Source organism: Blennius ocellaris (genome assembly GCF_963422515.1).
Source record: "Blennius ocellaris genome assembly, chromosome: 16".
Taxonomy (NCBI): domain Eukaryota; kingdom Metazoa; phylum Chordata; class Actinopteri; order Blenniiformes; family Blenniidae; genus Blennius; species Blennius ocellaris.
The window spans coordinates 1,682,638-1,707,738 of record NC_137665.1 but is presented as its reverse complement, the minus strand read 5'-3'; the positions used below and the strand labels follow the sequence as shown (position 1 = coordinate 1,707,738).

Genomic DNA, 25,101 nt, shown 5'->3' with positions numbered 1-25,101 from the left:
ACAAGTCACAAGTCAGCATCGCTCACATAAGCTCACTGTACAAGAAGATTTGCACCAGAGGGGGTGAAACTGTGTAAAAATGTCCGGGAATAATGCGTCGGGTCGGCCAGCGGCATGATGAGAACCGTGTGGAGTGAGCTGCAGGGACGGGCACGTACGACGGGCTTACGTCATACATCACCAGAATGATTGACAATTGGGAGGACCAGTTATTTTGATGATCCACCCGGAAGAAGAAAATCCTCTACTATACCTTTAAGTTAAATGAAAGTTCCATCCAGTTGCTGGTGGAAGATGCTCTAAAATCTGCATACTTGTTGAAAGAAACTGACTCTCCTCTGGCCTCACCAGAAACACGGCGATGGATCCTCCGGTGAAGAACCCGGCCAACACGTCCGCCCAGTGGTTGCGGTACTCTGCCACCCTCACCACGCCGACCAGCATGGCGAGGCAGAGCAGCGTGAGGCTGATGGTGGGCTTGGTGAGCCGCGTGCCTTTGGTCTTGAACACCAGCGTGACGTACATCTGCAGGGCGGCAAGGCAGAGACGGGTTACGGAGACGTCGTCTTCAGACGTAATGGCTGTTTGAGATCAATAGACAATAGACCGCATGGGGCTCTTCTGCCCTCCTGCAGCGGCCCAATGAAGGCTGACACGAAATTATGTCTTAATAAAGAATTGAGTCCAGATTCACTCAGTTTTCAAAAAGACATTTAACTTCAAGTACAATAATGGAAAAAGAAATGATAAAATGGCTGAAAAAGACCTAAAATGAGTAGCATAAAAATTTTTTTTTTTATCTTAGAAGTAGAAAACAACATGCAAAAGTGCTTTAAAGAGGCAAAATTGTGAAATTGATCTAAAAAAAATGCTTAAAAAAGGGTAAAACTGCTAAAAATAATAAATGCAACGTGAGATACCGTTTTTGTCTGAATATCAAAACTATACGCGAAACGCTATAATCTGCGTTCGGTTGCACATGTTTCCGGTTAAATCTGATTCGGGGGAAAGCAAGTCCCCCCCCCCCCCCCCCCCCGACCCCCCCCGACCCCCGACCTACCACTGTGTACACCGCCGAGTAGACGCTGAGCGCCGCGTCCTTGGACGGGAAGGATTTGCGTGCGGTCAGGACGACGAGCGGGTTGCCGGTGCAGGCGCGGCGCTCCGTGATGTACTGCATGGTGGACTGGCAGCCCAGCGCCGTGTAGTTCGGTCGGCAGGCGGACAGGAAGTGAGGCGTCTGGTTCCCCGTCACCACCTGGCCGGCGTTGGCGAAAATGGTGGTGGTGAAGAGGCCGAAGGCGTAGACACCTGGGGGAGGGGCAACAGAACAGTTTCCGTTCAGACTCACTTGAAATGTTCATTTCCTATCTGAAAGGCTTCATCAGTTTAAACATGTTTGAAACGCACCTGTTGTTCTAACTCTGGATACAAAAGTTAATGTGAGGAGGAAACGTGCCGGACGTCCCTAACCCAAAGATTCTACGGTTGGAGGAGGATAAGTGGTGCCTAACGCCTAACACCTAACCCCTAACGCCTATCCCCTAACGCCCAACGTCCAACGCCCAACGTCCAACGTCTAACGTCTAACGTCTAACGTCTAACGTCTAACGCCTAACGCCTAACCCCTAACGCCTAACGTCTAACGCCTAACGCCTAACGCCTAACGCCTAACCCCTAACGCCTAGCGCCTATCCCCTAACCCCTAACCCCTAACCCCTAACGCCCAACGTCTAACGCCTAACGCCTAACCCCTAATGCCTAATGTCTAATGCCTAACGCCTAACCCCTAACGCCTAACCCCTAACCCCTAACGCCTAACCCCTAGCCCCTAACCCCTAACGCCTAACCCCTAACGCCTATCCCCTAACCCCTAACACCTAGCGCCTATCCCCTAACCCCTAACGCCTAACCCCCAACCCCCAACGCCCAACGTCTAACGCCTAACGTCTAACGCCTAACCCCTAACCCCCAACGCCTAACCCCTAACCCCTAGCGCCTAACCCCTAACGCCTAACGCCTAACCCCCAACCCCTAACGCCTAACCCCTAACGCCTAACCCCTAACCCCTAATGCCTAACGCCTAACCCCTAACACCTAATGCCTAATGCCTAACCCCAAACCCCTAACCCCTAACGCCTAATGCCTAACCCCTAACGCCAAACCCTAACGCCTAACCCCTAACCCCTAACGCCTAACGCCTAACCCCTAACGCCTAACCCCTAACCCCTAACGCCTAACGCCTAACCCCTAACGCCTAACGCTTAATGCCTAACCCCTAACCCCTAACCCCTAACCCCTAACCCCTAACGCCCAACGTCTAACGCCTAACGCCTAACCCCTAATGCCTAATGTCTAATGCCTAACGCCTAACCCCTAACGCCTAACCCCTAACCCCTAACGCCTAACCCCTAGCCCCTAACCCCTAACGCCTAACCCCTAACGCCTATCCCCTAACCCCTAACACCTAGCGCCTATCCCCTAACCCCTAACGCCTAACCCCCAACCCCCAACGCCCAACGTCTAACGCCTAACGTCTAACGCCTAACGCCTAACCCCTAACGCCTATCCCCTAACCCCTAACACCTAGCGCCTATCCCCTAACCCCTAACGCCTAACCCCCAACCCCCAACGCCCAACGTCTAACGCCTAACGTCTAACGCCTAACCCCTAGCCCCTAACCCCTAACGCCTAACCCCTAACGCCTATCCCCTAACCCCTAACACCTAGCGCCTATCCCCTAACCCCTAACGCCTAACCCCCAACCCCCAACGCCCAACGCCTAACCCCTAACGCCTAACGCCTAACCCCCAACCCCTAACGCCTAACCCCTAACGCCTAACCCCTAACCCCTAATGCCTAACGCCTAACCCCTAACACCTAATGCCTAATGCCTAACCCCAAACCCCTAACCCCTAACGCCTAATGCCTAACCCCTAACGCCAAACCCCTAACGCCTAACCCCTAACCCCTAACGCCTAACGCCTAACCCCTAACGCCTAACGCTTAATGCCTAACCCCTAACCCCTAACCCCTAACCCCTAACAACTAACGCATAACGCCTTTCTCACACTGGCACTCGACTCTCACCGTGATTTCAACAACCTCAAAACAAATCTGTTGAAACGTGTCCAAACTGTGGAGCGACTCCAGCTGCCTTTAAGACAAGAATCTGGGGGGGGGGGGGGGTGCAGAAGCTCTGCTATTATTTATAGAAATACAGAAAAAGCTTAAATGATATGTTGGAGTGATAAAAACACTCGCTGAGATAGAACAAGTGATAAGAACTTTTTTTTGCTGCTGCAAATAGCTGCGGCACATTATTATCAGCTGAGGTGTGAAATTGAAACCGAAGCCTCCAACCTCAGCTGATTCAGCGCCGCATGCAAATCTGCGATCTGCTTAATATTCACGAGATCCTCTCCTGCCGGGATGTTCCACCTCAAAGAGCGTCCCGCGTTTCATCCTCCCGTCGACAGCTACACGCCCGAGCGCCGGCTAACGAACTCCGGGGTGTAGCAGGTCACGTTCCTACATCTCAAACCTCCTCCTTTCATCGGGTTTAGATCTTTATTTATTTATTTATTTTCCTTCACACCACCCACCCCCTATCAAATCGCACACGAGCGACAGAAAAAGTGCCGTTTCACGAGCCGGCGAATGAAAAGCGAGGCGCTCACCCAGGAAGCGTATTATGCGGCGCAGCAGGGGGTTGAAGTAGCAGCAGTCTGCCGTGACGATGGTCTTCTCCTGGGTTCCCTCCGCCTTGGTGAAGAAGGCGCACAGCTCCCCGACAAGGATCTGCGCACACAAAGGGAACAAAGAAGAGCTGCTTTTTTCAAAAGCGTCTCCCAGAAGCCGCGTGTAGCGGCGTCCGCTCCTAAACACGCCCGAGTCATCGTTAACGCGCCGTGAAGTCAAGTCTCATAGAAAACTGATGACTGATTTGTAAAATGTGTGTGTGTGTATGTGTGTGTGTGTGTGTGTGTGTGTGTGTGTGTGTGTGTGTGTGTGTGTGTGTGTGTGTGTGTGTGTGCGCAGCATATGTAAAAAAAAAACCAAAAAACCAAAACATGCATTTAGATAAAATTAGGACTCGGAATTATGATAATTGATGTCGGCGACGTCATTCACCAGTGCAGCCGGCAGGAAACATGGCGCCCAAAGTGGCGCAACCTCAGGAAACTCTTCTACAATTATGACAGCGAATCTACCTGTGGCAAAACGCTGCGTCAATATCCTTCTGTACGTCAATATCCTTCTGTACGTCAATATCCTTCTGTACGTCAATATCCTTCTGTACGCTGCGTCAATATCCTTCTGTACGTCAATATCCTTCTGTACGTCAATATCCTTCTGTACGTCAATATCCTTCTGTACATCAATATCCTTCTGTACGTCAATATCCTTCTCTACGTCAATATCCTTCTGTACGTCAATATCCTTCTCTACGTCAATATCCTTCTGTACGTCAATATCCTTCTGTACGTCAATATCCTTCTGTACGTCAATATCCTTCTCTACGTCAATATCCTTCTGTACGCTGGCCCGACGTCTCATCGTGTTCAAATGCTAACATGCGCTCTTTTCTATACAACAACTGGCTAAAGGAGGTCATAACCCACATTAAACTGGAAAAGATTTGATTTCCACTCACAAAATGAAGTTCTGTTTTCAATGAAACCTGGCAACCCTTTATAAAACACCCGTCCGACACCCAGAATCCCCCGGTCTATTTTCTATATGCCTCCTTCTTTTGTTTTATTCTATTTTTTCTCGTACTTAACTATTTACATCTTAATTTTCCCGTCCAATTCTGTTTGCTTATTTATTTATTTACTTGCATTCCTTGTTTAGCTGTGTCTTGAATTCAGTTTCCACTGAAGGGTGGGAAGGTCCAACGGACAGTCATGGACTTTACTTCGGATGTAGAAGCAGTTTGGGTTCAGTTGATACTCTTTTATTTTGCTACTAAAAAGATTTGGAAAAAAAACCAAACAAAACTGAAACAAGCCAGGGAGAGAGAGGACAGACTTCTTCGTCGTTCCAGGTTTGGGGACAATAATTACTGTTGGAAAACCTTTAGGAAGTGAATTTTGCAGAATATGACCCTTTAAGCCGATTCGAAAATGGAATCGGAATCGCAAAAAAAAATCTTTGGACGACTCCTGGTTGAGACCGACGACAAAAACACGAGTAAGAAGACGGATCAGTGACGACTATTTAGTGACAGTGATCCACAAGATGAAGGCGACCAACACACCTGATCCCCTCTGAACCACGTCAGAGATCCTGACGCTCATCGTGATCCTGAGCAGAACTAATAACAGAACCAACCCATTAGCGAGCGGCTATCGTTGTGAGCGACGCGATCAGAAATGGCTTTGCTAGGCGCTCGTGGACTTGATTAGTACTTTTGCGGGGAGGGTGGGGGGGTGGGGGGGGGGGGGCAGAGACCCGGGGGTCAGGTAACCTCGCTCAATTCACTTCCCAGTGAGTCTGAACAGCGGCGCCTCTCCAGACTGATGATCCCTTAATGGGCTGCAACTGCGAGTCGTCGGTACGAGAGCCCGCAGCACTCAAAGCCGCCGCTAAAAGCTAGCTCTCTCTCACGCTCTCTCTCACGCTCTCTCTCTCTCTCTCTCTCCCCTGGTGCTTCATCTTAAATCATCCCCATCATTTACATGCTCTGCTGTGACGGGAGACTTTAATACCCACTGTGGTCGACGGACCCGTCAACCCTGCTCTTCTTCTTCGCTCTATTTTTGCCCGAGAGTGGCGGCATTATCTGCTCTCCGGAGGATTTGATGAAAGCCCCGCTGAGGGTCAGAGAGAGAGAGAGAGAGAGAGAGAGAGAGAGAGTCTGGAGTTTCCAAGCAGTTCCGGCCAAGTCAAACGAGCTAATGGCGTGCGGGAGGCCGGCCAGTGCTGTGGTGTGGTGTGGAGTGGAGTGGCTACCCAGGCAAGTGATTTCCTCCATTAGAGGAGCACAACCCTGCTGCGACTTCCATGGCAACCCTCTCCACACAAACACGAGCCGTGAAATCAAAGCTCGGGGGGGGGTTAATCAGTTGATTTCCGAGATGTCCGGGGTACCATCACACCGCGGACGAGCATTTAAGGGCGCTATTAAAAACAACAACAACAAACCCTGCATTCTGGCCGCTTCCATTTGCTGGCCCGTGCTGAGACTGAGCTGAAGTACAAGACGGAATCTGAAGGAACAGGGCGACGGCGCGATAAGCAGACCACACTGACCGACGCCAACGCGGCAGCGTGATCCAACGCGGCTTCACTGCCGGTCGTCATTTCATTCCTGTATTTAATTTGATGCGTGGCGATTTATTCCGTGGTTTAGATCTATTGATCTGTGGAGGCGCTGGCGGGACGTTGGCAGTTGGTTTTCAGCAGCTCCGCCTCCAGATTTCACACTCAGGTGACTGCACCACCTGTGCTTTAGCTTCATCCCAACTGGAAAAGGCTGAAGAAGTGGGGGAAAATCTTATGAGAGCAAACGATTGGGGACCATAAGAGCAAGTCTTGGCTGTGAAGCAAAAGGAAGATTTCTTGTTGATCCTCAAAGGCGACGTTTCAGAACTTCTACATCAGGTCAACTGACCTGATCCGTCCGTTTCTAGAACTTTTCCTGCCGCGAACATGCGCGGACTCTGCTTGCTGATGCGCGGACGGCTTGTGTGAATCACGGCGGCGCGTTTCTTCAACCGACATTTCTAAACGATGCGTCTCTGCGCTCCCGCCAGGATTCACTCCCAAGTGTGAGCAGGCTGCAGGTTCGGACACGACGGGTCTGTGATTCCTTGAAATTAAACTGCCCGTCAAATCCACACGCTCACAATGATTGAAACAAAGAAGTAAACAAATAAACAAACCCAGAGCCATCTGGGGACGCTTCATCCGATTTCCGACATGATTTTAGCGCCAAAGTCGGAAGCGAAGTTTGGGGAAACGACGTGCTGGCGACTGATTTTTCCGCCAACTGGATAAAATCGAACGGAGGCCCACGTTTCCATGGCAACGTTTCAAGTGAAATCTCGCCGTTTTGGCTTTTTCATTTCAGAAAAGTTTCCCCTCATGCAGCGTTTTTGAAACGGCAAAAATATGAAAAAAAATCCCCCAATGTTGCTTTAACGTTGAGCCACTAGAGGGTGCTGTTGGTTGCTTTTCTCATGAAGCCACACACGAAGACAGCAATACAGCAGACACGTTAACAATGAGCATTAGCAGTGGCAGCGTTTTCAGTAACTTCAATCGTCGTCATGTAAGTGGACACTCAAGTTTTGTTTTTTATTAAAAATAAAAAATAGCACACACAAAATATGCTTCATAAATCGTTCTGTCCATTTCAAACGTTGTTGTGGCAGTTCATCGTTACCTCCAGTAGAGGGCAGTGCTCATTCTTGGCGTCATTTGGGACATTTCTAATCCAAACGTTATTCAAACGGGTTCAAAATGGGCAAATTAGCATTTAAAATTTGTTCTGAGGTCTTGTTTTGTTTATGTTTTAAAGTTTCTGAACGCAAATCATCTGAAGTGACTCACACAGTCTTTTCCCGAAGGAATCATCTTTTCTGTTCCTTTTTCTGGTCTCACATGAGCTACACTGCTCTACACTGCCCCCACGGGTCATCAGTGGTATCACTCTGTTTACTGCAGTTTCCTTTAAATGTACCAAGTTGTTCATCTTGAGCATTTCACAACATCTTCACCACCGAATTGTGGCTCAGACTTCACAAACACATTTATATTTTTAGGAGCTCCCAGCAGGATGACATCTACAAGGACGACTTCACCTTTTACGCTCTGACTTTGACTCGGTGGTGACTCGTGTGTCGGAGGAGGAGAGGCTGTACATTCTGTACGCCGATCGGACGACAGGTACATAATTCACCTTCTAGCTGGAAGTCCATCGCTGCTCCAAATGCTTTTTTCCTCCTGATGGTTTCTGACCCTCCTCCATTGTGATGCGTTTCTAAATTTGTTCAGGGTTTTTTGGGTTTTTTTTTCCCCCGTGGACTTCACCTCTCCCCAATGATTCTCAGATTCCTTTCCGACGAGAAAATCCATCGTTTCCTTTCAGATTATTTTGTGCTGCTTTGGTTCATTGCCTTTGAACGGCAGCACATCACTGCAACCTGAAGCCTTCCACCAACCGTATTATTGTCCGGAGGTCAGGAAAGCGAAACAATCCAAAGGCGCAAAGCAGCCGGAGCCTCGGCCCACCACCACTTTGAAGCCCATTGAGGAATTTCTCCCACAGCTTTGACTCCATCACAGGAATCAGAAGCTGTTACCGACTTCTCGGCTGACAAAAATACCGCCTCAGTAATCCCAAGAGCGCCAGCAGAAATAGTCGGTTGCATAATCCGTGCAGTGAAAAGCATGAAACTTGCCATCTGTTTCATAATTTCTGGTCTGCTTCTGGTAAGTAAGTAAATAAATAAATAAATAGAGAAATATATAAATAAATACATAAATAGATGGATGAATAGATAAATGAATAAATACATTAACAGAGAAATTAATAGAGAAATGAATAAATAAATAAATAAATAAACAAATAAACAAATAAATAAATAAATAAATAAATAAATAGATAGATAGATAGATAGATAGATAGATAGATAGATAGATAGATAGATAGATAGATAGATAGATAGATAGATAGATAGATAGATAGATAGATAGATAGATAGATAGATAGATAGATAGATAGATAGATAGATAGATAGATCGATCGATCGATCGATCGATCGATCGATCGATCGATCAATCAATCAATCAATCAATCAATCAATCAATCAATCAATCAATCAATCAATCAACAAAAAACCAAATAAACAAACAAACAAACAAACAAATAAACAGATAAATAGATAAATAAATAAATAAATAAATAAATAAATAAATAAATAAATAAATAAATAAATAAGCAAGCAGAGCTGGCGGGAGAACAGCAATCAGACACGAGAGAGACGGGAGGTAAAGGAAACTGGAACGAGACAGTGTGAGAACTTCAAAATAAAACAGGACACAGACAAGACAGAAAGCGTGTCCTGTGGCAGCGACGGGCTTCAAACAGCAGGTCTGACATCAGTTTTACGTTGAAATACTTTGTACTGAACTGACTTGAGGTTCATTGAGCAGTTTGTTGCCACTTTGAAATTCCAGCTGCAATGTTCACACTGTTTCTGAAGTTCACCAAGTTCATCCATCACAGAAAAATGTTTTGCAAAATTCCAATAAATATAGTGGGGTTTTTTTTTTTTTTTTTTTTGTTTAGTATCATGAATGTGGTTCTAATTTGTGAAGTATAACAAGCCGATGGGATTCTCTATTAAATAATATCATTATGGGATAAATTCCTCAACTTCAGTCGGCAGAAACATGAGTTAGTTCATGTTTCATGAAAAGAAGATGTTATGCAGCCGTCTGCAACTAGTCGGCGCTGCAGAGCTGTCAGACAAGCACGTCAAACCCAAACATTCCAATATTAACCTGCATGGAGGAGAAGCTGCTGCGAGTGCGACGCTCATTCTAACCATTCTCATCTGACATCGTTTACCCAGAGACACTGGGATCCTGCCAGTCTGAGAACAAAACTCATCAAAACAATGACTAGTTTACTTTCTGGAGGTGAAAACTTCAGTCACTTGGTTCAGAAACTGCAAAATAATGCAAAATTATGAGCTCCAGATTAAACTGACACAAACTTCAGCAGCAATTGAATTTCAATATATTCTATTGTTCAATGTCGGAAAAAAATATTTTATTTTATAAATCTTTTTTCTGAACATTTCCTTTTTAGACTAGTCAATTGTTCTTAATTAAAGATTTTGTTCCACTGACAGAAATCAGGGACGTCACTCATTTAAAAGCCAATTAAAAAGCTTGTTTTTCCACCTTTTTTTCAGAGAAAACCTTGTCATCTAAAACTGAAATAAAGCCGACGCGAGAGAAAAACCAATTTACAGGAGAAATGGGACCAAATGAACAGAACCTAATCCTGATGTGAGGTTTTTTTGGTTTTTTATTTCTCTTTTCTTAGGGTTCGTTTTGACTTCCGGTGCTCCTTCGGACACCTCCAATCCAAATCTCCAGCAAAATACAAAACAATCCCTCTAATTATTTCGTGGGGGGAAACTTTCTCCGTGGGAAATGAACGCAGCTCCGCCAGCGTGACGCGCGGCTCCGCCGCCATAAGACCGAATGCTTCTGACAAGATTGGGAGACCGATTCATGTGTAAAGTACAGAGAGATGCCGAACCGTCACGAGCGCCCCCATCATCCGCCATCATGTAACGGTGACCTCGATCTCCGCCACGCAGCCTGAAGGGGAGAATTGGCCTAATGGACGGAGGACGCTGCGCCCGTCTGAGAGCATCAGCCTCCACCTTCACTCACGTGTGCTCCTCGCCGGGGAGTTCAGGCTGCCGGGAAATGTCAAATACCGGGAGGGTGATGGGAGAGGAGGTGGAGGAGTTTAACTCAGGTGACTGGCTGGTGCAGGTCACAGGTGTGGAATAACAAATGATTAAATTAAAATCAGTTTGAAGAAGCAGTCAAATCTAGATATCTTATTTTCCTAAAAAAAAACCCAACCAAAACAACTGTCAAATCCATTGGTTGAGAAATACTTGATAACCAGTATGGCCACAGTTACCTTGAAAAATTAATCTGATTACTGATTACTAGTTATACCCTTTGGAAGTAACCTAGTTACTTTAATGATTACTTGTTTTTGAAAGTAGCTAAGTTAGATTAGACGTTAGATTTTGAGTTACTTTCAGCAGCTGCCGGCAGCACCAACATGAAAATATAAAAACGTGTAAAGACGTCACTGCGACATCAACGTCTCGGATAGAGGGAACGGATTGAGCCTCTTTAAATTGCAGAGAATCCTTTTCTTTTTAAACCCTCGTCTCCCCTCGGTCCCGTCCAACACTACAGCCTTTGTCCCCCACCGTCCTCGCCGTCCCTCTTTCGGGACACGGTTCCCTCTGTTTCTCCCGCCGTCGCCAGACTTGAGCGACAGAAGTGTCGGGAGCAGAAGCCGACGCCCAGACACATATGCTCCGGTGGCAGCCAGTGTCACAGCGATCGACCCCCCCACCCACCCCCACCCCCACCCGCACCCCCACCCTCACCCCCACCATCTGTCTCATTAACCTGGGTTAGCAGGGACGGTGTGCATCGAGCTTTCAGTCTGCATCTGAAAGAGGAGATGTGACGAGAAATGGCGAGGAGGCGTCCCACAGATGCAGCGTCGGGCTCAAAGAGACTTTTAATTTAAAAAATCTCTACCCATGTAAAACTACGACTTGAAATCGGCAACTGCCTGGTTCTGCAAAGGTTTCTTCCTGTAAAAATGGGAGTTTTTCCTTTTCCACAGTCGCTCATGTGGATTTGTTGGCGTTCTCTGTCACAGTGCCCTGACATGACTTTGTTGTATTTGGCACTATATAAATAAAGCTGTATTGAAATTATTGAAGCGTGCAACAAGACATCTGTCCCGACCCGCTCCGTTCTCTGAATCCAGCAGAGGGGATTTAATTGGTCCAGAGCCATCCTGGCCATATTGTTGATATTTCAGGACATCCACATAGATTTGTTAGATATAATTTTTATCTTCCAGACTCTACACCAGTGTTTTTTTCTTTGGAAAAACCTGGAGGCACACCACCACCCGAAAATGTTAAAAAGTTAAACTCTGTAGCCTCTATTAACAATATAAAGTCTTTCTCATCAAAGTTTTATCAACAGGAATCCAGTAAATCCAGAAACAAGGACTTTTTTTAATAGTGCCTCCCTCAGTGTGAAACCTGGACCTGATGGATGAAGAGCTGAGATCCTGGTTTTCAAAAACTTCTCCATCACTGTCACTGACACAGTACTTTGATACAAGATGGTAGCAGGAGGTGGAGATGAACCACACTGACGTCTGTCACTTTACATTTCACCGGCAAAGTTCTGTGCTGCCCTCTAGTGGTGAAGAGTATTTATACAGGATTACTCTGCAACACACTGTCGCTGTGAGAGCAAAGGTTTTTTTAGAAAAAAATGTGAAATTGGATCATTTCCCACGGCTCAGCTGACGAGATCTCGTGGAAACACCAGTGTGCCGCGGCGCAGTGGTGGAAAGACACTGCGTTCAACCACAACAGATCTGCGATAGCTACGATTCAACACAACTATTTATTAAACAAAGACATTGTCACCACATGGTCAGCTGGTACAGGACGCCTGTTCTCCCCCGTCAGCTCCAGGCTGGGGAAAGAGAGTGATTCTAAAGAGACACTCGAATTGACCAACTCTGGGGGCTTCTAGTCTTCCTGGGACCCGCCTCCAGTGACCCACTTCCTGTGCTGCACTCTGAGCCAATCACAATGGAGCCCTGGCCTCTGAGGCAGGCCTCCAGTTTGGAGTCACTTCCTTGTTTACGCTGCAGAAGGTCCATTGTCTCTGGGCATCAGTGAAGCCAACGTGGAGAAAATGGAGGGAAAAACACGTGGAAGAACAATCGTACCGTCTCCGACAGTGGAGCCAAAATGGCCGACGATGTCACGCCAAAACAGTCGAACAGATTCCTGCATAAACGTCACCTGGAACTCCACCGAATGAGTCAGAACAGAACATCGCCCGAAGGTGACTTTTTTCGTTCCCCTTTTCATTAAGTATTCATCTCCACCCGTGTGCCATAGTGGAGAAGAATCCAGGTGGGTTTTTTTTTCACGTGAGGTCTGTGTTTTGTTCGTGCCGCGACGCGAACGAGGCGAGAAGACCCGACAACGCACGGCGGATGTGTTAATTGGCAGCCCACGACAAGCGGAGGTGCAAAAAGGGGGAAGGTCGGAAACTAAAGCACCTTTAAAGGGGGAAGAAAATAGGTGTTTAATAAGAAAGCCGACAATCCGGGAGAAGCCCGGAAGGCGGGAGGAATAAACACGAGGCGGAGATGTATTATTAATGCATCGCTATCAGGCTGAGGTTGTGGCGGAAAACAGGCAATTTTCACATGAGACTAAAGGGCCTAAATTGCGCGGGGCAGAAAGTGAAGGCAATGAATAGAACATGAAGGGAAAAAGGTCAGTGTGGATGTGATGTAGCGGAGGGAGGAGCGGGGAGAGCAGGCACGCAACAGAACGAGGGGGGGGAAGCCAAAAAATAAAAAAACCCTCCACATCTGATCAAAGGAAGGATTTACACGCCTTTGCGTGCGCACGCTGTCAGGCCGGATCCATGCGAGATAAGTTAATACTCCCCAGGCTCTACTGGCTTACAAGCTCCATTAGACAAACTTTCCGGCTGCCCTGAAAGTGAACCAGACTCTAAATGCACGTTTATGTCGGAGCGTCGCAGCGGATTCTGCCACGGCAAGTGTTCTACTGGAACCAACGGATTAATACCAAAGGAAATGGATTAAATGCAACTCATAATTGTTTGTAAATGAAAGTTCTTGGGCTTAAAACACATTTGTGACTGGCAGTGAGTCCTAGGCCTTCACAGGCCGGTCGGTCTGTTCGTCCAGTCTGTAGTATTTTTGATCAATCAGCAGCCGGCGTCTGGCTCCTCTGGTATCAGTGCAATTACTTCCTGTGCCTTGCTCATGGGTCGGGCCGTATGTCCGTTGATCTCCGCTGCTCTGACGCCACACTGGAGCTCCCATGTTGTCCAGAGACTTTGGATTACTGACGGAGAAAAGCCAGTAGGTGAGGATCAAAGAAGAGTCAGTAGGTGAGGATCAAAGAAAAGTCAGTAGGTGAGGATCAAAGAAAAGTCAGTAGGTGAGGATCAAAGAAAAGTCAGTAGGTGAGGATCAAATCAGAGTCTGGTCAGATTTATATAAACCTGCCCATGGTTTTATTCTTTCAAATTAGAATTGGAAAAAAAACAACAACTATCCATGAAGCGACCAATTTAGCAGACAGGTTTATGTTTTCTGCTGCAGTAGACACAGTTCATCCACCTTGTGCTTGTCAGTGAAGCGGAGTGTAATGATTCTGATGAGATTTTGATTACGCTAACAGACATTGGGAAACGTCTGGATGAACGACGGATGAATGGAACAGAAGCGTTGAATGGTCACTATGGGGATTCCTACTCTGGAGGAAAAGAAAGGACTGCGTCGTTCTCGCTCGTCAAAAAGGTCACGTTTCATGTTTCCACTCGTGTGTTACGTCGTCTTGTTCGGCAGGTTCTGATCTGATCTGCTCGTTTTGTCGCTCATTTTCTGAATGAGAGGAACTTTGTTACTGAGCAGGAGAGTCTCCTCTGTCATTTAGTCGTGTTTTGAAGCCGATACAATATTCGACCTTTTAGTCCTGTGATTACTTCAGTACAAGGCAAGTAACTTTTCGTAGTTTCCCTCGTGCGCTGGAACCTTCAGAAAATGATCGATGGGTTTTAATTAAGCGTTGCCAGTCCTGCTGGGATGCAGACTGCATAGCCAGACCGCCCCCTGCTGGGCTCGGAGGACCTTAATCTGTGATTAATCGCAATAATGTGAAGCTTTTTTTTGCCATTTAAAAAAAATAATAATCAAAAAGCAGTTTAAACAAAAAAGAAAGAGTTGAAATTGTCTCTTACCCTCTATTGTGATTATATAACCACAGCTGAGGACTTTATTTGCAGCTCTGGTGAACAACGTGACGTGAAACTCTGTAACCAGCAGCAAATGGCCAAACACTTTTACCTCGAACTGGCACTTTTGCAGGGAGTTACTGCCGCGATTTAGTTTGCTGCTTGTTACACAAACACTCCGAGGGCCTCTGTCGGCACAGGTTAGGGCAGAGGAGCTGCTGTAAGTAATGTGCTCTGACCCATTTCGGCATCCACGGTAATTTGCACTCCGTTTTTAGGTCTGCTTCACTCGGATTAGAGACTTTAGCTGAGCACTGAAACGGCTGTAAATCAACAACTCCCTGCCTTTAACAAGCAAAAAACTATTAGAGAAGCTTTAGAAAAAGAAAAATAATCATTATTAGGATTAAGGAAGTGATATGAGTCTTTTATTTCGATGTAGTGAATACAAATCGAGCCTGCTCAGTCCTCGTCAGTCAATTAAAATCAAACTCCAGAACAAGACTTTCTAGAAGAAGTCAGCGTTGATCTAAAACCGCCACGAAAACAAGGTTTTACAACCAAAGAGCAATGGTTTAGTTTTGACTGATCCCTTCATTTTGTTTCAGACAGCATCAGACAGCAAAACGTACATTGAGTAGTAAAGATTTAAATGAAGTTCTGTAACTTTTTCACCGACAAATACTCTGAGTAAATGGTGAAAATCGCACCTTTTTATAGGCAGTTTTGTGCCTTTTTGTCTGAATAAACATCCATTCTAGTTTCTGAAATGTTAAAGGAGCTAAACACTTTCAGCTGGAAAATATAATCAGCGTTTCGGTTGATAATTTGGGTTTAGGGTTTTGGTCAGGGTTAGGGTTAGGGTTAGGGGTTGAGGTTAGGGTTAGGGTGAGGGTTAGGGGTTAGGGTTAGGGTTAGGGTTAAGGTTAGGGTGAGGGTTAGGGGTTGAGGTTAGGGTTAGGGTGAGGGTTAGGGGTTAAGGTTAGGGTTAGGGTTAGGGAGAGGTGAGGGTTAGGGTTAGGGGTTGAGGTTAGGTTTAGGGTGAGGGTTAGGGGTTAAGGTTAGGGTTAGGGTTAAGGTTAGGGGTTTGGGTGAGGGTTAGGGTGAGGGTTAGGGGTTAAGGTTAGGGTTAGGGGTTAAGGTTAGGGTTAGGGTTAAGGTTAGGGGTTAGGGTGAGGGCTAGGGTTAAGGTTAGGGGTTAGGGTGAGGGTTAGGGGTTAAGGTTAGGGTTAGGGTTAGGGGTCAAGGTTAGGGTTAGGGGTTCAGGTTAGGGGTTAAGGTTAGGGTGAGGGTTAGGGGCTAAGGTTAGGGTTAGGGTTAGGGGTCAAGGTTAGGGTTAGGGGTTCAGGTTAGGGGTTAAGGTTAGGGGTTAAGGTTAGGGTGAGGGTTAGGGGCTAAGGTTAGGGTTAGGGTTAGGGGTCAAGGTTAGGGTTAGGGGTTCAGGTTAGGGGTTAAGGTTAGGGGTTAAGGTTAGGGGTTAAGGTTAGGGTGAGGGTTAGGGGCTAAGGTTAGGGCAACTTTTCTTTCTTGGTAAGAAGTTCCACCTGGAAGTGGAAACAGGTTTTTTGTACCCGCTGTGACATCCACTGGACATTGTGCACATTTGGAGCAAAGCGTTTAATCATGAATTAGGACTCAGACCTTCGTTCCTCCGACACACCGTCAATAATCATAGTCCTGGTTTAGCTTAAGCCCTTGGCTCAGACTCGACGCTGACTTTGTTCGATAAACGAATCAATAAATGTTTAATCAACAAAGTCAAGCTTGCTGATTTGTATATTTCTAACTTTACCCTATTCTTGGAACAAAACCCTCAGATTAACATCGAGTTGATCCTGCGGCTTCACGTTTAGCACTGAAGTCAAACCAAAGAATTACTGAGTTCCGCCCGCCAGGACAAGCAAATCGCACTTATCTGCTTTAATGCGTCGCGTCCATAAGATGCTGCTGTTCTTGGATGTTTTCCACACAAACGCTTTGTTGTCTGACTATTTGATCAACATGACGGGAACTTAAGGGGCTAGGGTTAGTTCTGACCTTCTCAGATCCTCTGAAAGTTTAAATCAAAGCATCATGAAAAAAGTTGATCCTTTGGTTTATTTTTATGCAGTTTTATCTGAATAGAAAAACGTATATATGTAAATATGAATATGAGATATACCGAATATGTATAAATACAGGGACTGATGGTTCTTTATGGAAATATAGAAGAGTACATACATATCTATTAAATAAACCGTTCAGTCATGCGATTGAGTTTCCCAAAAGGCATCAGCTTTTCTCTTTGGTTAATATAAACTCTTGGTAAATCTATTCAGCTGCTGCTTGTTCCGGTGTAGCGAATTAACACTTTCTAATTTAAAATAAAAAAATAAAATAAATCTATATCTCTCTCTATATATATAAAACTCCCGGCTGGAAGAAGAAGTGCACACATCATAACGAGCCTCAGTATTTCCCCTCTGCACCGCAACATCATGTGTTTGTTCTGTGCTCCAGTTAGAAGGTCCTCTGCACTAAATGTGTGTGTTTTTGTCGTCCGTGTGTGTGTGTGTGTGTGTGTGTGTGTGTGTGTGATGTTTTGCTCTGTTGTGGACGCCGGCTGGTTTGTGCCCGTGGTGTTGGCGGTGTGTTTTTTTTGAGCGGTGCCAGGTGTTACACCTTTTAGTGCTCACTGCCTCCCGTCTCGCTTCAGGCTCAGCAGCTATGTGTGTGTGTGTGTGTGTGTGTGTGTGTGTGTGTGTGTGTGTGTGTGTGTGTGTGTGTGTGTGTGTGTACATGTGCCCCAACTTAAACTGCCTCTCTGTGTGTCCGTTGTGTTTTGATCGATCATACCGACTTTTCCCATCGACTGTTTCCTCCCATTACCGTCTCGCCTTCACTCCAACTTTCTTTGTCCTGCCTTCTCTCTATTGTCTCAAACAACCTGTCCACCTGTGCTCCTTCCATCTCTGCATATTTCATGTCTGCACACACACACACATGCACACGCACACACACACGCACGCACACACACACACACACACACACACACGCACACACGCAAACACGCAAACACGCAAACACACACACCTGTCAGTGGAAGACAGAAAGACAGAAAGCAGGGTCACCATCATGCAGCTCGCCAATCTGTTCACTGTATGAAGGACACACACACACACACACACACACACACACACACACACACACACACACACACACACACACACACACACACACACACACACACACACACACACACACACACACACACACACACACACTTTCCCAACATGTGAAATCAAACACCTAGAACACATCTAACAAGCCACCTTTCACAACTTTCCGTGCAAAAAAAAAAAAGAGAAAGAAACAAGCCTTTCCTTTCTCTCCCTTCAAAGACAGCAGACGAACAATAACAATAATAATAATAATAATAATAATAACACAAGCAACAGCCCCCTGCAGGTACTCACGGCGAGCGTGGGGACGGCGGTGACCAGTGAGTAGATGAGCACCGGGGGGATCTTGCTGCTCGCGTCCGGACCGGGGTAGGGCTTGGAGAAGGTCTTGTCGTAGCAGAAGAAGCCCTGGACGTGCACCGGGAAGGTGTCCGTGTACTCGAAGTAGTAAGCCAGCAGCACCGTCCCAGCCATGATCACCAGCTGGAAATAGAACATGATCCCTCGGTCAGGAGGCGAGAGGACGAGGGGCGAAGCGGAGGAGGTAGAGGAGGAGGCGGCGGCGGCAGAGCAGGAGGAGGAGGAGGAGGAGGAGGAGGAGGAGAGGAAGAGGGGAGAGTCAAGTCCCTGTTCCCCTCGGTCACAGGGAGATTCATAGAGAGAGGGGGAGAGAGAGAGAGAGAGAGAGAGAGAGAGAGAGCAAAGAAGAGTTCACTTCGGATTGAAGGAGAAAGAGATGAGAAGATTGAGAAAGGAGAGTCTGCAGAGAGACAAATGAAACGGAATGAGAGGTTTCTGCAGCAACACTGGCAGCAAAACACAGAGAGTTGGAGAGAGAGAGGAAGAGATGGAGGGAGGGGAGAGAGGGAGAGAGAGAGAGAGAGAGAGAGAGAGAGAGAGAGAGAGAGAGGGGGAGCAGCTTTTACGCTGCTGGCACTCATGAAATCTACTACAGTTGAGCTGTGGGTGTACATTTGTAGATACGGCATGCAGGTGTGTGTGTGTGTGTGTGTGTGTGTGTGTGTGTGTGTGTGTGTGTGTGTGTGTGTGTGTGTGTGTGTGTGTGTGTGTGTGCCTCTGCAGACACGTGGTTCAAACCATCAGCTGATGTTTCTGCTAAAAAAGTGCCTAAAATCCTCCCACCACCTTCCACACACATTTCTCATCGGCACCAAAAAAATAAAGCGATCTGCTGTTTTTATTTCAGTCATCAATTATGACTTAAGTTGTATTTTACTAAAGTATTCACATTTGCATCTGTCTATGAATTATTTCATTTTATTTCATTTCATTTTATCTTAATTCAACTTGATTTAATCATTTTAATAAGAAATATAATTTTTCAGAAAGTTGAATTTTCCTCCTAACAAGAGACGGAGTCGGAGTTGCGTTTTCATCTTTGTCACGCGAACAGACACCCGGAGTGCAATGGAAGATTTCAATTTTCACTTGAAAACAATTGAACCTGACACGGCAGTCCGTTCAGAAAGACGTGTATTCAGCAACAATGCAATAATGAGATTAACATGAGAATAACTACACACACATACACACGGCTGTGAAGACTTGGTGTATGAAGCATAACGGTAAATAATTAAAAAAAATCATTAACATTTGGTGGCATCGTTGAGTTGCTGCGAACTATAATCTGCCTTAAACCCGCGATCTGTCATTGTCGTATTAAATCATCATCATCAGACTAAAAGTAGAAGAAGATACAAGAGAAGCGACTCACTGCACCATCTTGTGGTTTAATGTGGTATTACTACGCCGTCTCTTCTATATATATATTATAAGTTATCATGATGCTTTCAAACTAGAAATATCATATGAGACACGTTTGGCCTCAGATCGTCAAATCATGCAAAAAACCTACATTTACTGGCAATGTATTTGAAGATGAACCAAGTCCAACGGAGTCATTTTGCATTTTTCGACATTGATCTCAGTTTGGATCAAACCAGGAGGCGACAGAACGCAGCACGTCACTGTTCATTCCTGTACCTTTAAAAAGACGAGAAATGGGGTCGACTTTGTTTATTCCGGGATCATTTCCTCACCCCCCCCCCCCCCCCCAATCTCTCCCCACTCCTGACTTCATCCACAGCAGCCGTTCACATAAAATAGAGCTGTTTGAGATGAAGCAGCCTCCCCTTCCTCCCGGCGTGGCGGCGGAGGAGAAGGATCAATAACGTGATGAAGGGTCGCATTAAGACGGTTCAAGTTGGTAACCGTCACGAGGAAAGTGAAGAGCCACCCTCTCTTCTCCAGCTTCCCAGGATTTCCCCCCCCCCCCCCCCCCCCCCACCCCCAGATACTTTAATGCTCGTCAGATTATCGAGGCGTCGGAGGATTGCGGCTCGTTGCGTCGCGACGGCGGATCTCATTAGATCACTCCAGGTATCGGGGAACTCAAAGGGCTCCTGAACAAGTCGCACAGGAAATGAGCTGCTGGAGGAGTTCTTGTAAAGTGCTGGTGGTTTGATAGGAGCGGCGCTTATCTGCTGCTCCAGCCCTGATCCGCGATGAGTGAAAAGACAATGGGCGGTAATTAAATTCGCTGGTTCTGAACGGAGAACATTTCCACTCGGGAGATCCCCTTTGGGAAACGCCGTCGAACGCCGAACATGGACGTCTCTGGCTCAGTGTTTTTCAACCGCTGCGCCGCGGCACACTGGTGTTTCCTCCAGATCTCGTCAGCTGAGGCGTGGGAAATTATCACATTTCTAATAAAACATTTGCTCTCACAGCGACAGTGTGTTGCAGAGTAATCATGTATAAATACTCTTCACCACTAGAGGGCAGCACAGAACTTTGCAGGTGAAATGTAAAGTGACAGACGTCAGTGTGGTTCATCTCCACCTCCTGCTACCATCTTGTATCAAAGTACTGTGTCAGTGACAGTGATGGAGAAGTTTTTGAAAACCAGGATCTCAGCTCTTCATCCATCAGGTCCAGGTTTCACACTGAGGGAGTCACTATTAAAAAAAAGTCATTGCTTTCTGGATTTACTGGATTCCTGTTGATAAAACTTTGATGAGAATGACTTTGATGTCTTTGATGAGAATGACTTTGATGTCTTTGATGAGAAAGACTTTATATTGTTAATAGAAGCTACAGAGCTTCACATTTCATTCGGGTGGTGGTGGTGGTGTGCCTCCAGAGTTTTCCAAACCAAAAAGTGTTCCTTGGCTCAAAAAGGTTAAAAAACACTGATCTGGTTGAAGTTGTCGACAGACGACGGACGCTCTCTGAGGAAGAGACACTTGATCTCCATTGTCCTGGCAGGAGTCTCCCCTTCTTATTGATGAAGTATTAATAGAGTTCATCGGTGTGACGCTGCCGATTCCCTCACTGAACCAGACGTGTTGTTGTTGTTGTTGTTGTTGTTGTTCTCTGGGGTCCCTCACGTGCCGCTGGCTGTTGACGTTCCCCGGACTGGTTTCCCTAAACGCTCTCTGTCTGTCTGCCATGTTTGCGCGCTGTCTCGTTGTCAGCGCGGTTGTAAAACGCCGCCGCCGCCGCTCGGCGCCACACTCACCAGAAGTGGGGAAAAGCAAAAACAAATAAATAAATAAAAAAATCTGTCAGTTTCAGCTGCTGACGCTGAAATTCAGATGTACAGACATGAAATATTCAGAATAGAAGAAACGGTGCGCTGGAGGACAGGAGGAGGAGGGATGGAGGGATGGAGGGATGAGTGAGGAGTGAGAGAAACAAAGTGACAGTCGTCGTTTGGAGGTAAAAACAAGACGCAGTCGGAGCGACACGTCGACTGTCATATCAGGTCTGGAGCTTCATCTGAGAAACAAGCAATAATACTTTCTTTTGTCTCTTTTACCTGGAAAATTCAACGTTCCAGTTCTATTCAAACATTCAAAATATCCTTCAAGACCAATGTCATAGAAAAATATATTACTCTGGAATAAACTGCAGGAATATTAATAATATGATCAATTCTGGTAATCATAAAAACTAAACAATAATAGTAGTATTATAATAGTAGTATGTAAAAACTAATGGGAATATAAGTGCAATTTTTTGGTGCTTCATAAACTGTATATATATATACTTGTACTGCTATAATATATGATGTGAACTCGTGAATCTGTAAAGAAAAACAACCACATCCCTGATAGTTACAGACTTTCTATAGATGGTAACTACAAAAAAAAACGTATTCCTTCAAAGATTAAACAAACAACAACAACAAAATAAACAAATAAAACTACTTCTGTGGACATGCAGAAGAAAACTCCGGTTCGAGTGAATGTGAGAAAAAGGAAGTGAGACTGCCGAGCTGGTGAACATTTAATTCAACTTGTCAGGTTGATTTGCTGTTTTCAGTGGATCAGAGCGAAACACTGTCACTGAGGAAGATCACGTCGCAGCTTCATTTATTTACTTATTTGCAGTTACTCCACTTAAAGATTCTGGATCGTCGTTCGCTGAGGAAACATGCAAAAGGAATCCACAAACTAAATGAAGACACTGCTGCTGAAAGGCAATATACTCGTGGTAATAAGCAGCAATGAGAAATTATTGTTCATTCTTCCACAATATCCTGATTTAACGACCAACATTTAAGAACTTAATTCAGATTTGGACCAAGAAAGACAGAAAATACTCAACAAATCCTGCAATATTTCACTTTTCCATGAATCCAATTGCAAACTTTTAGCGTTCGAGGAAAAACTAAACTGGCTCCTGTGTTCCCCAGAAATATTTTCATCCCAGACTCAATAAAAAAAAAAAAAAGGTTTCAGGATTTAAAATCCTTGTATCAAACAAAAAAAAACCCCCAAAAACGATGTTTTCCTGACGTGAAACTGAATAAAGTCACTTTAAAGAGGCTCCAGAACGTCAAGGCTCTGATTGAATCGTCACACAGACGACAGAAGTTGCAGCCTGACGATGTTTTGACGGAGGTCGTCTGATTAAAGCCGACTCGTCCGCCTGGATCGAGGTCTTTCTGGGCGTCGAGGCACAACGGCGCCCCCTCCCTGCCCGGCGCTGCAGAACCATCCAACGCAAAACGTGCAACGCGAATCGCAGGCAGTGAGGAAGACGTCACATTGTGCTTCTATTCCGGAGGCCGACCTCCATCAGTGGAGGTCGGCCGGCGTCCCTGGACGTCCCTAGACGTCCCTGGATGTCCCTGGACGACGCTCAAGACGAGTTTTCTGAAAGAGCAGTTTGGTGTTTCTTTTACGCTCGGAGGATTTTGACGGCGAAACACAAGGGGGGGGGGGGGGCGTCAGACAAGCGGTGTCCATTAAAGAGGCACCGCCATCAAACGCACGCTACACTGCATGAGGAAGAGGAAGAGGAGGAGGAGGAAGAGGAGGAAACAGTGCGAGTGCAGGAGGGGGTGTATAAAGAGGTTCAAAATCAACTGGTCCTACAATTTGAAATGTTGTTGTTTTTTTTTAAACCGATTCATCGATTAGTCGAGAAAAAAAGAAGAAGAATCGACCGATTAATCGATCGTTAAAATGATGGTCAGTCAGCAGAGGGAGAAGAGAACGGGTTGGTGGGTTTGGTTTAAACGCAGCCTCCGAACTCGAGACTCTTTTCATCTCCGACAGCAAATCCACATCAGAGGCCGCGGCGGCGGCGTAGCGCGGCGGCGTAGCGCGGCGCCACAAAGCACGGCTCGCAGTAAAACTCCTCGGAAGCCGTGACAAACTGCACACTACAAAAACTCAACAAAAAGAAACACGATAAATGATGGAGGAAGCGGCGCAACATCTGGTTTCCTCGGCTGCACGTTCCAGAACAAAAGCGCCTTTGATCTCGGAAGAGTGCGACCTTGTCTTTTATTGTTTCGCTCAAAACTGGAACCCGTTTTTCTCTCACAAACATCAAAGAGCCAAAAAAAATCCACCCACAAGCCGACGGTTTGCCAACGACCAGCTTCACCCACACGCCGTCGTCCTCCACCTCCATCGCCCAGTTTCACCCTCCTCGGGGGTGGGGGTGGGGGGGGGCTGTCAGAAACTCAGACTTATGACCCCCCCCCCCCCACTCTGACCCGTGACGCCTGTAGAAGCAGCAGAGAGTCGCTTAACCTCCAATTGAACGGTCCCATGATTCAGCAGTTCTACAGACACAATCTTCTCCACATCGATTTTTTTGTCTGAATGTGATCTGAACCTGAGCGGCGCCACCAGGAACATTTAAAAAGGTTAATTCTCCACACGTTCTTCTCAGTTTGGGTGATAATGAAACCTTTGTGACGCCGGCCGGACGTCTGATGAGTGTGGAGCCGATCTCGTTACGTTACCGAGCGAAAAACGCGAAAAAAAAGTATGTTTGACATGTTGAAGAGCCTCGTTTTTGTCAAACAAATACTTTCCCTGATATTTATATCTGTTGGGAGTATAAAGTTGAATAAAATGACACATATTTTACTATTTCTAACAAAGAAAAAAAACCTGTTACAAGAGATGGTCAGTAAATGGTTCATATTTTTTGGGGGAAAAAAATCTGGATCTGAACGAGACAAGAGAGGAAAAGATAAAACTAGACAGGACATGGCACAACAAGACACAACACCAAAATACAAGATAACACAGGACGAAAGAAGAAAGAACACGACACATCAAGATAAGACAAGACACGACACAAGACAAAACATGACAAGACGTGACATGACACAAAAAGGCAAAACAAGAAATGACACGAGACAAAACAAGACATGACACAAGGTAGGACATGACTCAACAAGACATGACTCAAGACATGACAAGACACAACACCAAAAGTCAAGACACACGATAAGACTAGACAAGACAACAATTCAAGGTAAGACAAGGCAGCACACAAGACATGACATGACACGATACAAAAGATGAGGCAAGATAAGACAGGACACACACAAAAAAAGAAAACAGGACAAAACACAATAAGATAAGATATGACACAAAACAAAAAGACATTAAAAAACACAAGACAAAACAAGATAGAACACAAGACAGGACAATTCTGCACCTTATTGTTTCTGTTGTCAGTCACCAGTGTGGTGTCATTAGTTTCTCAGTCATTTGTTTACTTGTTTTGTTTTTTTTCCATATAAATTCTGAATAAAAACAACAAGAAACAAAACGAGCACACAAACAAAATGCAAATGACTTTCACAAGCGACAGCGACGACGACTCCATTTCACAGGGAAACAGAATCTTTGAGAAGATGTGAAACAAACAGTCAAATTCTTTTCGCGGATGTTTTTCCTCTAATGAAGACAAACAACATTAAATCACTGATGTTCCAAACCGGCGCGGGAGAGAGAGAGAGGGAGAGAGAGAGAGGGAGAGAGAGAGAGAGAGAGAGAGAGAGAGA

At 45.8% G+C, this 25,101-nt stretch overlaps 1 protein-coding gene across 1 annotated transcript in view; it reads right to left on the bottom strand.

Annotated features, from left to right (window-relative positions):
* plppr2a (phospholipid phosphatase related 2a) overlaps window positions 1-25,101 on the bottom strand; it is a gene marked incomplete at both ends in the record, with an annotated part of 40,811 nt that overhangs the window by 529 nt on the left and 15,181 nt on the right. Inside the window, 4 exons of the mRNA XM_080511856.1 lie at window positions 349-525; window positions 1,061-1,311; window positions 3,681-3,801; window positions 18,054-18,242. Of these exons, the coding sequence (XP_080367982.1) occupies window positions 349-525; window positions 1,061-1,311; window positions 3,681-3,801; window positions 18,054-18,242 (738 nt within the window). The remainder of the gene's footprint in view (window positions 1-348; window positions 526-1,060; window positions 1,312-3,680; window positions 3,802-18,053; window positions 18,243-25,101) is intronic.